The 14932-nt window shown below is 40.1% G+C and overlaps 1 protein-coding gene across 1 annotated transcript in view; it reads left to right on the forward strand.

The window, feature by feature from the left end:
• Positions 1-14932, forward strand: part of LOC117400041 (regulator of G-protein signaling 9-binding protein C-like) — a 47090-nt gene that overhangs the window by 29682 nt on the left and 2476 nt on the right. The window contains exon 2 of the mRNA XM_033999490.2: positions 5634-5943. Coding sequence (XP_033855381.1) covers positions 5634-5943 — 310 coding nt within the window. The remainder of the gene's footprint in view (positions 1-5633; positions 5944-14932) is intronic.

Genomic DNA, 14932 nt, shown 5'->3' on the forward strand with positions numbered 1-14932 from the left:
TATATGACATAGCCTATTGTACAATGTAAAGGGAATATTGTGTGTATTTTGTAAGTAATAACTTGAAAATCAATGAGACATGACTTAATTTACTTCACATAATCAAGACTTTCCTAGAGTGCAACACCGTTCTTTTGCAAGTTTCCATGTAGAAATTAATATCTTATTTGACGTACTAGCTTACAGTAAAATATGAGGTGACTATTTCTGTGTATTTTGCATGTTCATAAACTGAGATTAATAACTCACAAATCAATGACATGACTTAATTTACTCCTTAACATCAAGTCTTTCATGGGGTGTAACACCATTCCTGTATGAGTTTGTATGTAGGATCTAAGTACTGTTATATGACGTAGCCTACTTTACATCTGTGCTTATATCTTGTGTTCATGAATCAAGATTATTAAAAGAGTAAGTAGCAAGGTTTCGAAATATATAGCATCACACGTTCCCACGTGTTGCCAATTGTTTAAATAGCATACCTGTAATTTTCTTTTCATTGTTAACATCCTGACAACATTTTACACTTATAACTTGAAAGTTTGTTTCAAAGCTTTCAAAATGTCAGCTCTAGTGCACTCATAGTGTAAGGATTATTGCCCACATTGTCAAACAGCTAACACAGCAATAACGATCTATGTTGTGGTACGGAACAGAAAAGCCAGCGCACCCGTTATGCTTTTTTTATTATTATTTTTTAATTGCTATTCCTAAAGTGATTTTTAGAGGGCAGATCTCAAACCCCAGTGCACAAGAGTGGCTATTTTGAAATTATCTTTGAAACAAACTTTAAAGTTATAAGTGACTCGGGCACCCATTCTGATGCTACCTGCACCGGAGCTACCCTTCATCCTTGACACTGATGCCAGCGACCAGAGGCTAGGAGCCGTGCTGTCCCAGCAAATGGCCCGGAGGGGAGAGGGTCATTGCCTACTTCAGTCGCACCTTCAACAAGCCCGAGCACAGGTACTTAATCACCCGCCGGGAGTGGCTCACTGTTGTAGCTGCCATGAAACAGTTCCTGACGTACTTGTGTGGGAGGCGCTTCATGCTGCGGACGGACCACACCTCCCTCCAGTGGTTGGTTAACTTTAAGGAACCCAAAGGCCAACTCACCCACTGGCTGGAGCAGCTGCAGGGGTACAACTTCACCATCCATCACTCAAATCTGGATGCTCTTTGCAGCCGCCCTTGCCTGCTAGATGACTGCAGTCACTGTGAGAGGAAGGAGCAGCATGACGGTACGCTGGTGGAAGGTACGCTGCCCCCGTGGGAGACCATTACAGCCTGCTCCCCTACAACCAAATGGCTATGGCTATGGGTGGCATGGCCTGGCACTCGGAGGAAGTGGTAGCTGGTGGTCACCCGAATACTCCAACCCGCCATCCTGAGTGCTATCCACAGTCCACGGCAGGGGACACTTTGGGGTAGCCAAGACCCTACTGCGCCTATGACAGTCGTACTAGTGGGGCTACTGTCAGAGAGAAGTGAAGGACCACTGCTGGAGATGCGATGTCAGCACAGCCCGCTAGGGACCCCCCCAGGGACTTTCACTTGCTTGTAATCTCACCTTTCCATCTGCTCTGACTCCACGCTCAACTGCGTCACGCATGCTGTCCGAGACCCACTGCTCCCTGCTGGCTTCCTTCTCGGCAGTAGCCACTCTGGTTTTGCTCTCCGCCTCCAGCGCAGCAAACTGTTCACACAGCAGAAGGGAGCACTCTCCAGGAATGGCTGCGTGAACAGTTGACGGGGCTGGAGGCAGAGAGCAAAGCCAGAGTGGGCACGAGACGAGAAGATATGAGACAATTCAGGTCCAAACGGCAATTATTTTATTCCATAGACATAGCGTACAACAATATTTCAGCAATGTAATACTTCTGCCCAATCACAGCCCTCCGCTGTCCCTTGTTTCTGTCCAGGTGAACCCCTCTGTCCCCTGAATACCTCGGATCCATTGAATCCATAACAACAGCGCATCAACAGCATTCTGTCTGCACGTGCTGTAACAATATGATAAGGCTTCCATCTTGATTACCACATTCAAATACAGTTTAAAAGAGACCATATTACCAATACAGGAATGAGAAGTTAAACTGATCCTGCAGCTTTGTCCTTAAGCTTTGTACAAATTCACTGCTCGTAAACAAAGGGAATGTGAGTTCATATTCAAACTAGGAACTTTGGAACCTCTTGGAATGAACATTCTATTCTGACAATCATGACATCATCCACAGAATTCTTGAAAAATAGCAAGTTTACTGCACTGTGCTTACTTTTCTTTCTGCACAGCAGAAGGGTGTGACAGGGCAGGTACCCTGCACATGTAAATAGTGTAGTTTTGGTTGGTTTATAGCTATAGTTTGTTTAATTTGAAGTTAAGTTTGTGTTAAATATGGCAGAGCTGGGAGGTAAAATCCCTTTTGTAAGGAGACAGGTGTGGAAGGTGGCCAGGTGTTAATTGATTAATGGGTTGTCCATTAACCCTGGCCACCTGCAATAAAAGAGCTGAGAAGCCAGTTCCTTTGTTCTTTTTCATGCCTGGAGGTGAATCGATGGAGAACACTCACGGCTGCGTGTAGGCCACCTTTTGTTTTTTTTTGTTGTGTTTTTACTGTAAATATTGTAAATCCGAAGGCTGGAGTTTAAGAAAAATAAATGAGTTAATTTACCCAAGTACATAACGGATCTTACAGAATTTTTTTGTTTTGTTTTTTTACTGATGTTACTTTATTTCCAGATTCACCTCAAATGCTGTAGCATTAACTACCATCTCCTTAGCTATTTTATAGATTGACCAGTGAGCTGGTAAATCTACAGATTTACCAATTAATCTACAGATTTACACATTACACATGAACTGTAACATATATATGGCCTGTCAAGCGATTAAAAAAAAATTAATCACAATTAAAAAAAAACATCTTAGTTAATCTCGGTTTTAATCACATGTTAATTTGATACAATTACTACATCTAATTTAAAATTGTTTTATTACTGATGCTATTATTATTATTATTATTATTATTATTATTATTATTATTATTATTATTATTATTATTATTATTATTATCATTAACTGTAAAAAAAAATGTAATGTATTTATGTATTTAACCAGGAAATGTACCCATTGAGACAGTCACCAAAATTTACTAGGGGCAATAATTTAGAAATTACAAATACAACCAACACAATAAGCAGCACACAGAGATCAGAGGACAGAATAAATAGGATATCTATACAGATGCACAATGAAAACACAACAGTTTTACATCAATAGATCATAGGGCACATACATAGTGTTATTTACATTTTAAATAGTGAGAAGATAGGTTTGTTGATTGTTTGAGTAGTATTGTTCCTTGGCATAACAAAATACTGAGCTCAAGCCATGTGATTATATAAAAATGCCAGGTGCTCAGTGTTTGGTATTTGAGTTAAGTTAAAATTGCCAAAATTATTTGATTAAGAATCTGTATAAATAGCCATTCAAAAACATGATTTTAATTAAAGCAAGAATAGCGAAAGATACGACCATGCCCCGCTTAAGTAATGAAGATTGCCTGGTTGCTATCGGCTGATGATGGCCTGTCTGTGAGAGATGTTGTCCGGAGAATGTTCTGCTTCAACAATCAGCAGACTAGTCCAGAGAAACCAGGAAACTGGCTCTGTGAGGGACAGGCTATGTCCTGTAAGGCAGATGGTCACCACAACAGCCCAGGACCGTCACATCCGACTGATCCATCTGCGTAATTGTTTTCAGACTGCAGTGGCTACAGCACGAGAAATTCCAGGAAGAAATAACCCACGCATCAGCAGAATGACTGTAGCTCGGCATCTGCATGAAAGTGATTTGCATGCTCGGAGGCTGTTGACAGCTGAGTCGAAATCGCCGTCTTCTGTGGGCCAGAGAACATCTGAGGTGGCGGCAGAGAGAGTGGTGGAGTGTTTTATTCACTGATGAATGCCGTTTTGCCCTTGACAGACCTGACGGAAGACAACGTGTGTGGAGACGTCGTGGTGAGCGTTATGCTGACTGTTGCGTTGTTCAGGCCTACCGGTGGGGTGGTGGAAGTGTGATGATGGGGGGAGGAGTTTCCTTTAACACAAGAACGCCTTTGGTGCAGATTGAGGGCAACCTTACTGCTCAGCAATACATTGACAAAGTCCTTGCAACAGTTTTTCAGTTCCTGCAAGCCAATCCAAAAGTGTCGATTTTCTACCAGGACAATGCAAGACCACACAGTGATAGGATTACAATTGCACGACTTCATGAAAACAATGTCGAAGTCTTGCCGTGGCCAGCTTTTTCTCCAGTGCCATCCACAGGTGTATGCGTCAACGCTGCCAGGATTGTGTTAATGCTCAGGGAGGTCATACCCGATACTCTGTAATGTTTTCATTTTGACAGTGTGTCATGTTTCATACAGAAAACTTATCATGATTCTTTGATTTGTATTTTTGTTCACATTTTCTGTGATTTAGTTTGATATCTATGTTTGTGTTAAATATGGCAGAGCTGGGAGGTAAAATCCCTTTTGTTAAATATTTGATTAAATCCATTAGACCTGATTGTTGCTTTTCTTTTGTGCATCATTATATTTTTAAATGTGATTGTGGACTGAAATAAAATTATAAATATGTAGCTACAGTCGCACTTCTAGGAAATGAACTGTTAATTGTGAAGAGAACATAAAAAAATAAATCATATCTAAAAACTGCAAACTAAGAAGAAAGATTTTTAGGCTTTACTACGCGCAAAATAATAATAATAAAATACAAAAAACAACAACGCAGCCTACTCCTTTAAAAAAAAATATATATATACTTATCTTGATTCATGGGCTTGCAACGATCCTGAATTTCTGTTGAAACTGTTGGGTTTAATTTGTTGTTGTATTGTTATTACTGCTAGTGTATTTTGAGAAGTGAAAGCCGTGTTCAGCATGTAACAGACTAGATGTACTCCTGTGTTATACTGGAACTCACTTTGACAGTAGACAAGTAAGCGTCTTTCTGTGCAGTGAGCTGTCAGAACATTGAAAAAAAAAAAAAAAAAAACTTTGCTCCATTACACGGTTCAGTGACTAACTTTCTATTTAAACAATAACTGCACTCAGACACTCAGTCCATAAAAATGTAACGTACTATAGTGCAAGCTCACCTTTATCATGTTCAAAACATTCTTTAAAAATTCAAATATATATATATCATTTTGAAATAGCTAAATATAAAAATGTATAACTAATCATATGAAATCTCTAAAATAAACCTGACATACCCCATCAAATTACTTTATAAACAGATAATTATTTCATATGCATTGGTTTGCTTTGCATGATATATTTTTTAAGAGGTTTGCTTTTGAATACATAGTACATTTCAAGCAGTGTTTGTCTGAATATTAGAATATCACTAAATACATACTGTAGATTCATAATATTAACACCAATGAATAGGGTAAATTGACATTGTGACCTTATGGTAAAGGGTCAAAGGTACACAAAAACCATCATGTATCCCAGAAATGTTCAGTTGGTTTAAATTTAAATTAATGCATTCATAACTCTGACTAATGTAATCCATTTTAGTGCTGTTTTTCATTGTGTTTGTTTTCTTTATGGGGTTAGGTTATAGCCTGCTATAGGCACCTGGCGACCAGTGTTGGGGGATCCTCAGATTGCTCCAACCTGAGAGATGAGCTCAAGAGGACACGTGAAAAAGCCCAGGATTTGGCAGTGGCCAACAGGAATAAGCTGACTCTCTGTCTCCGGGACAAGAACTTGCCCAAAGATGACCAGGTCGAGATGGAGCGCCTTTGGGTGTCTTTTTCCTCCAGTCTGGAGCTCTTCCATGCCGACATGTGCAAGGTCTTCGAAATGGGACAAAGCTTTAGTTTCTCTTCCCAGAACAATCTTTTTGTCCAGACTGGAATGTCAGGTATGCATGCTGAATAAGGCTAAGTAAACTGGATTTATAAAGATCCTTCCAAAATGGGATTTAAAATAGTTTTATAACTATTTTGGATAAATCTTCAAGTCCTCTTGGTCCTGAAATAAGAGTTTCATTAGCCATAGTCCTTCTCAAACATGAGTAGAAAAAAAAAAGCTATCTTATTGTACAATTATTGTGTTACCCTTTTATCCCATAAACAATATTTGGTTGTATTATCCAACGCACAACCATTAATGGCAAATAATAAAACATTAGGTTAAAACTATGAACAAAAGTCACTCTGTGACATGTTAAATTTTTTTACCTCGATTTTCTCCCCAATTTAGCATGCCCAATTATTATCTGTATCCTCGACTCACCGCTCGCAACCCCCCCGCCGGGAAACGGAGGCTGGAACACGCGTCCTCCAAAACATGCTCCTGACAAGCCGTCATTTTTCGCACTGCAGATCCACAGCAATGCCACCAGACCTATAGTGCCGGAGGACAGCACAGATCTGGCAGCACCACTGCAGAACCACAGGCGCCCTATCGGCCACAGGGGTCGCTGATGCGCGATGAGCCCTCCCTACCCGGGCAGCGCTCAGCCAATTGTGCGCCGCCCCCTAGGAACTCCCGGTCACAGTCGGCTGTGACATAGCCTGGATTCGAACCTGCGATCTCCAGGCTATAGGGCACATCCTGCACTCCGCGCGGAGCGCCTTTACTGGATGCGCAACTCAGGAGCCCCGACAACTACATCTTGTTGTATTTGATTTCCACTTGTTTCAGTTTCAAAATCAGTTCAGAAGCAAAGAAGCAGGTTAACAGTGGCTGGGTTTCCATGCAGCTTAGAAAGTTGATACCATAGATACAGAAGGATTAGATCAGACACACCCATGGGAACTCCAGGCAGCAGTATGGAAACCGGGTGGCCATATTGCCTAGGAAAGGAACTTTATTCCCTATAAGGGAAGAGATAGTAGTGCAGATTGAGAAGAGGTGTTTAGTTGTTCTTTGACTTATTCCGGTAAAACATTAAAATCACAAACATTACCTGAAAATACTGATTTACAAAATGGGTGTGTTTTTTGATCGTTAATAAAAACCCAGAATGAAGTGTGGTAATAGAGGTCAGACAGCTTTTTTTTCCCGCAGGATTTTTGATGTTGTCATACTAATAAATAAATACCTACTGTACATACATACATAAATACACCCGATTATTTCAATGCTACCCTCATGAATGACAGGGTTTTAATAGGCATGAATACCAATAATGATTTGTAATGAAGTATAACTACCATAGCGATAAAAAGGTTATATATCTATGATAATTACTAATATAGAGGTTTTCCAAAAAGATGTTATATTACCTTATAATAATACTATTTATTTATTCGGCTGACGCTTTTATCCAAAGCAACTTACAGGGGTACAATTATTTTTTAATGTACAAATTCTGTTACCCATTTATACAGTTGCGTTTTTACTGGCACAATTTGAGTAAAGTACCTTTCTCAAGGGTACAGCAGTGGTGTCACCCGTGGGATATAACAACCTCAAAATTTGTGTAACTTTATACTGGAAATGATGGGGCTAAATATTCTAGAGCTGTATCTTTAAAAAAAAAAAAGTGATAGACTAGGATTTTAATAAGAACATTTAAGGTCCAGAAAAGTATGATATGAAAATTTTTTGATCTTGCATAAACTAACAATTACAACATTAAGGATTTTTTTCTGTAACTTTTCTTGACACCTTTTAATCCCCCAGTTTTTTCTTACTCTACAAGTCGAGTGTATTTGTCCTGATGTAAAATTGCACAAGTTAATAGGGAGTAACTTTGCATACGCTATATGACAAACCTTTATAGATTAAATAAGGTATTGCACAGAATAAAATAATAAGACTTGGAAAGACGTGAACAATTTAGTGTCTTAACACTATAGGGAGGAAATACACTAGACACCCCATTGGTCATCATCTTTAAAATCCTCCTCCTCATCCTTCCTACCACTTCACCATGGGGAACCCTGTCTGCGCAGCTTGATAATAAGTAACATAACACTTAAATTTTCCCATCTGTTACAAATAGATTATTTATGTAAGGGAATAGAGAAAGAAATGTAATCATGTATCATTTGAAATGATAGTAGATTTTAATAGAAATGTAATAGTAAGATTTAGGAAATGGAATATATGATTTAGTTATTTGGCAGATGCCTTTCTCCAAGACTTAGTGTTTTTCAAACATTAAAATACAATATACTATATATACACACACATTACACGGTGTAACAACAAATTGTCACATTATGAAGTTGCAATGAATTTCTTTAGACAAAAATATTAAGTACAGTAAATGGAAAATTGAAAATATGTACATAACTTTTTTCACCAAGAAAGCAACAATATCTTTGGAGGTACAGTTTATCAAAAGTTCATCATGCCCAGTGTTAAACATGGTGGAGGTAGTGTGATGGAATGGGCTTGCTTTTCTTCCTCAGGCACTGGTGACCGTTGTATTGTAGAAAGATCAATGAATGCTGCAAAATCAATCGCCCAGAGGTACAGCCACTGAATGCTTTTATAGTATGTTGGCAGAGCTAATCAACAATCAAACTATTAACTCTGGTCACATTACACACATTTGGCAGGGATGGGTTTTAAAATAATATGCAATAAATAAAGAGAAAACGAGACCCATGTGCATACCTGTAGTTGTGAAGGGGCTTTGAAACACTGATACAGTCTCTAGATAAGATGGCATCTCTGAACGCACATCAAAGTCCTATCTAATCATTCTAGATCTATGGTCGATACTATCTCCACAGTCATTATTTCTGTGACGTAGCGCACACATTCCACATGTTATAGGAAGTGCGCGTCTAAAACATTTTAAGAGGTGGGTAAATCATCTTCTCACACAAAAAAGCCGTACGATTGACCGAAAACTATTTTTTTTGCATGGAAACATGTCCGGAGGTCGTACCTTATGACTTCAGCAGTGAAAATTCTGTTTGTGACATAACCTTGCGCAATTTTCTACTATACATAAAGGTCGTACCATGAAGCAATCCTTTATTAGCAGAGAGCTGCTGGAATGAGAAGGGTATGTCTGCAGAACGGAGACCTCCCTCATTGTACCTCCACCACTGAACCTCTCTCACCATACAACTGTGTGTGCAGCGCTAAAGAACGTCATCAATCTACGCTAATCCACCACATGACGAATACACTGGTCATTTTTGTACCATTAAAGTCAATGGGTTTCTGGGGTTTTATCCCAACGGCAACTGCTTTCGTGGTCTTAAGCGCATTATTATTATAAGCACTTTGATTTATCATATAACTGTAAATTGCGTATGAGACAAAACAACAATTAGCCAAAAAGAAAATGAATGTTAAAACTGTAAAATCAGAATAACACTGGCACCACGGAACAGTTATAGCAGTGTGGAGTAGTGGTTAGGGCTCTGGGCTCTGGACTCTTGACCAGAGGTTTGTGGGTTCAATCCCTGGTGGGGGACACTGCTGCTGTACCCTTGAGCAAGGTACTTTACCTAGATTGCTCCAGTAAAAACTGTATAAATGGGTAATTGTATGTAAAAATAATGTGATATCTTGTAACAATTTTAAGTCGCCCTGGATAAGGGTGTCTGCTAAGAAATAAATAATAATAATAACACAGAATGGTACTGTAACAATCCGTGCATTGTGTTTATGTACCGTATTCCCTGCTGTCTGTTTGTGTTCACATACTGTGTGTGTTATTCCCTCCATGCTGTATTCCGCCATTGCTTGTTTACCTTTTGTGTGTGTATTCCCGTACCATGTTACCCACTGTCTGTTTGTCTGCCCTGGTTTGTTCCTATTGGTTGTTATCCGTGCACCCTCATTGGTTATTGTTTGTCTGTCTGTGCCCATTGGTCCTGGTGTCAGCCAATGGGATGTGTCCTAAGCCTGGTAGTCTTTTGCATAAGGGGGCGGGCTAAGCCTATAAGGAGGGCTTCAGCGCCGTTCATTGGGTGACTCCTCATGCAGAGAAGCGGACAGAGCAGTTGTCTCTGAGTGGATGTGGAGATAGCATCCAAATGAATAAAAAGAGTTAAACTGAAAGCAGCGTGTTTTCTTCATTTCTTGCCTCCAAGCAAAATGCTACAGTACAAAGGGCTACTGTATACACTGTACCTGCGAGGACTGCATGTGTCTGACACTTGGCACTCTGTCTGTATACAACCTACATACCTTTATAAAAAACTATGGGTCAAAATAGTATAGCATAATACAGTAGTACTAGTAGTATACTAAATTCATAATATTTAGTGCCAGCTATACTTGCAATATAGGCCTTGTACTTTTTCTATGGGTATACATGTTCCTAACTTTATAAATATTTTCAAGGGGGTTCCCGAGTGGCGCATCCAGTAAAGGTGCTCCATGTAGAGTGCAGAGTGCAGGAGCGCAGGGGTGGTAGCGGTGAGCTGAGCTTAAAAAATAATTGGCCTTTCTAAATTGGGAGAAAACAATACAAATAATTGGCAACGATTCAGTTTAAAGAAAAAAAAAATTATATATCTTAATGGGGCATATTCATATGATATTAAAAGACAAAACAAAAAAAAAACACATACAATTCTAAGGAGCGTGCGAAAACTAACTTTTATAAAGACCCATTCAAATTTGTAAAGAAGTTATTCACCAGTGAGATGAATGGCACACTAAAAGCATCTGAGTTTGAGCTGGAGAGATATTTGGAGGAAACACATACAGATTCAAAAAGGCAGGAGCCTATGTCAGTTCCTTCAGACATCCCACCTATCAATCCACCAGAATACCAAATGGAGGACTGTGCACCTAAGTGGAAAGAAGTAGAGAGAGCTGTGAAAAAAGCAAGGGCTTCATCATCTCCAGGGCCTAACTGAGTTCCGTACAGAGCTTACAAGAGTGCTTCAGTTCTACCAATCCTGTGGATATTGATGAAAGTGGCATGGGAAAAACATGTTGTACCAAGAGCATGGCGCAGAGCAGGTGGAGTCTTTATACCTAAAGAAAAAGATTCTACAAGCATCAGTCAGTTTCGCCCTATTTCCCTATTAAACGTAGAAGGCAAGATTTTCTTCAGCATTATTGCTCAGAGATTGTCAACTTACCTATTAAAGAACTGCTTCATTGACACTTCAATACAAAAAGTGGGCATTCCAGGTTTCCCAGGATGCTTAGAACACATCAATGTGATCTGGCAACAAATTCAATCAGCTAAAAAGGAGAGGAGGGAGCTCCATGTGACATTCCTGGATTTGGCTAATGCATATGGTTCAGTGCCACATGAACTTCTTTGGGCAGCATTTGATTTTTTCAGTGTACCGATGACAATAACAAATTTAGTGAAAGCCTACTTTGGAGATTTGCAATTTAGTTTTTCAACTTCAGAATTCAGCACTACATGGCAATGCCTAGAAGTTGGAATAATGGCAGGATGCACCATTTCTCCACTGGCTTTTACCATGGCAATGGAAGTAATCATTAGGGCATCAAAATGGGTAGTGGGAGGAGAGCGCTTGGCTTCTGGAATGCGACTACCACCAATTCGAGCATACATGGATGACATGACAACCATGACTACAACAGTAGCCTGCACTAATCGATTATTGGGCAAATTAACCAATAACATTGAATGGGCACGAATGCAATTCAAGCCCACTAAATTAAGGAGCATCTCTATAATTAAAGATAAAGTAGTAGAAAAAATGTTCTACATTAATGGTGAGGCAATACCAACAGTGTCTGAGAAGCCAGTGAAAAGTCTTGGGAGATGGTACGATGGGGATCTAAAGGACACAGTCTACTGCCGAGGCTGCTGTGGCCACTGACTGTATACGAGGTTTCTTTGACAACAGCAGAGAAGCTGGAAGCTTTAATCAGTTCATACATCAGGAAATGGTTGGGAGTTCCACGCTGCCTCAGCAGAGGGACTTTATGGTAAAGGAATACTGCAGCTACCAGTCTCCGCTCTAACCGAGGAGTTTAAGTGCGCCAAGGTCCGCATTGGAAATGACATTAGTAGAGTCACGTGACAAATGCCTAAGGGCGGCAGCACCTGTGTTGAAAACTGGAAGAAAGTGGGCGGCAAAGAAAGCTGTGGAAGATACAAAGGCTGCCCTTCGAATTGGTGATATCATGGGACAAGTTCAGCATGGAAGAGGGGGTCTTGGTCAGAGTTAAGCTCCTCCTACATGGCACAAGGCAGCCCCAGCTCAATGGAGGAAGCTGGTAGTCAACGAGGTGCAAAAGCAGGAGAGGATGAGGTGCATAAAGGCTGTTTCCCAGGCCAAACAGGGAGAATGGATGAGATGGGAGAGTGTGGAACAACGCAAGATGGCTGGCAAGACCTATGGTCAAGGGAACAGAGTAGGATCAGTTTCCTCATCAGGTCAACATATGATGTTCTCCCATCACCACAGAACCTCTGGGTAGGAGAGGGTCTCTCATGTCCTTTGTGTTCATCACATGCAACATTAAGGCACATTTTGACAGGAGGTAGGGTGGCTCTTAGCCAAGGACGGTTTATTTGGCGCCATGACCATGTATCACTTATATTTGAGCATCAAAAGAAACTTATCACTTTCACTAGATGTGATCGAAAAATGACAAACTGTGTCTTAGAGCAGGTGCAGTGACTTTTTATTGTGCTGATTAACAATTAACATCATGAAGATGCTACAAAATTATCTGTCGATCTTGGGCAGGTATTGTGACTCTTGGTCTCCCAGTTCGTGGCTTGTCATTGAGAGTGTGTCTGGTTATACCATCTTGCCAGGTTTGAAATTGCTGGCTGTGAGCACCCAAGACAGCGAGCCACAGTACACTGCCCTAGTCCAGCCTCTAACATGCCGATTGCACGAAGGTGCTGCTCTCTTGACAGACATGGCATATTGTTTTTTTTTTCTGTGATTTTCTTTATTGCTTTCATTCAAGCTTGCAAGTCAACAGCTGAAATCACTCCATATCCAGTATCCAATCAAGTATTGTTTTGGCAGTCATCTTCAAATTGAAAGGGAACTAGCACAATCCCATCAACAAGAATGGACAACAGATCGGGCCTGGTAGATAACTCCCCAGTTTATGTGGAACAGTCATTTAATAGTTTAAAACATAGTCTTGATGCCGAATAGTGACTTTACAGTTCCCCTAGCAAGCATATATGTTGTGATAACCAATACATGTCCCCTCACTTGACAGCATTCTCGTGTGCATTACTGTTTTGCTCTTGAGCTATTTGTTTTTCAAAATGTATTTTCCCTTTCTAATGAATATCCCATTTATCTGCAACACTGTGATGAAAATACTTGGTTTCCTATATATATATATATACAGACGTGCTCAAATTTGTTGGTACCCCTCCACAAAAAATGAAGAATGCACAATTTTCTCTGAAATAACTTGAAACTGACAAAAGTAATTGGCATCCACCATTGTTTATTCCATATTTAATAGAAATCAGACTTTGCTTTTGATTTTTTATTCAACATAATATTGTAAATAAGAAAACAAATGAAAATGGCATGGACAAAAATGATGGGACCGGTAACCTAATATTTTGTTGCACAACCTTTAGAGGCAATCACTGCAATCAAACGTTTTCTGTATCTCTCAATGAGACTTCTGCACCTGTTAACAGGTAGTTTGACCCACTCTTCCTGAGCAAACTGCTCCAGCTGTCTCAGGTTTGATGGGTGCCTTCTCCAGACTGCAAGTTTCAGCTCTTTCCATAGATGTTCGATAGGATTCAGATCAGGACTCATAGAAGGCCACTTCAGAATAGTCCAATGTTTTGTTCTTATCCATTCTTGGGTGCTTTTAGCTGTGTGTTTTGGGTCATTATCCTGTTGGAGGACCCATGACCTGCGACTGAGACAGAGCTTTCTGACACTGGGCAGTACGTTTCGCTCCAGAATGCCTTGATAGTCTTGAGATTTCATTGTGCCCTGCACAGATTCAAGGCACCCTGTGCCAGGCGCAGCAAAGCAGCCCCAAAACATAACCGAGCCTCCTCCATGTTTCACTGTAGGTATGGTGTTCTTTTCTTTGAAAGCTTCATTTTTCCGTCTGTGAACATAGAGCTGATGTGACTTGCCAAAAAGCTCCAGTTTTGACTCATCTGTCCAAAGGCCATTCTCCCAGAAGGATTGTGGCTTGTCAATATGCATTTTAGCAAATTCCAGTCTGGCTTTTTTATGTTTTTCTGTCAAAAGTGGAGTCCTCCTGGGTCTTCTTCCATGGAGCCCACTTTCGCTCAAAAAGCGACGGATGGTGCGCTAAGAAACTGACGTACCTTCACCTTGGAGTTCAGCTTGTATCTCTTTGGCAGTTATCCTTGGTTATCCTTTTTCTACCATTCGCACTATCCTTCTGTTCAATCTGGGGTCGATTTTCCTCTTGCGGCCGCGCCCAGGGAGGTTGGCTACAGTTCCATGGACCTTAAACTTCTTAATAATATTTGCAACTGTTGTCACAGGAACATCAAGCTGCTTGGAGATGGTCTTGTAGCCTTTACCTTTACCATGCTTGTCTATTATTTTCTTTTTGATCTCCTCAGACAACTCTCTCCTTTGCTTTCTCTGGTCCATGTTCAGTGTGGTGCACACAATGATACCAAACAGCACAGTGACTACTTTTCTCCATTTAAATAGGCTGAATGACTGATTACAAGATTGGAGACATGTGTGATACAAATTAAAGAAACTAATTAGTTTGAAATATCACTATAATCCAATTATTTATTATCTTTTCTAAGGGGTACCAACAAATGTGTCCAGGCCATTTTAGAATATCTTTGTAGAATAAGCAATAATTCATCTCTTTTCACAGCTTCTTTGCTTTATTCTATGACATACCAAAGGCATGCAAGTATACATGATAAAATAGCTTTTAATTTCATCACTTTTCAGGAGGAATGAAGCATTATTTCAATGAGCTGTAAGGGTACCAAC

The sequence above is a fragment of the Acipenser ruthenus genome, chromosome 4 (genome assembly GCF_902713425.1).
Source record: "Acipenser ruthenus chromosome 4, fAciRut3.2 maternal haplotype, whole genome shotgun sequence".
Lineage (NCBI taxonomy): Eukaryota > Metazoa > Chordata > Actinopteri > Acipenseriformes > Acipenseridae > Acipenser > Acipenser ruthenus.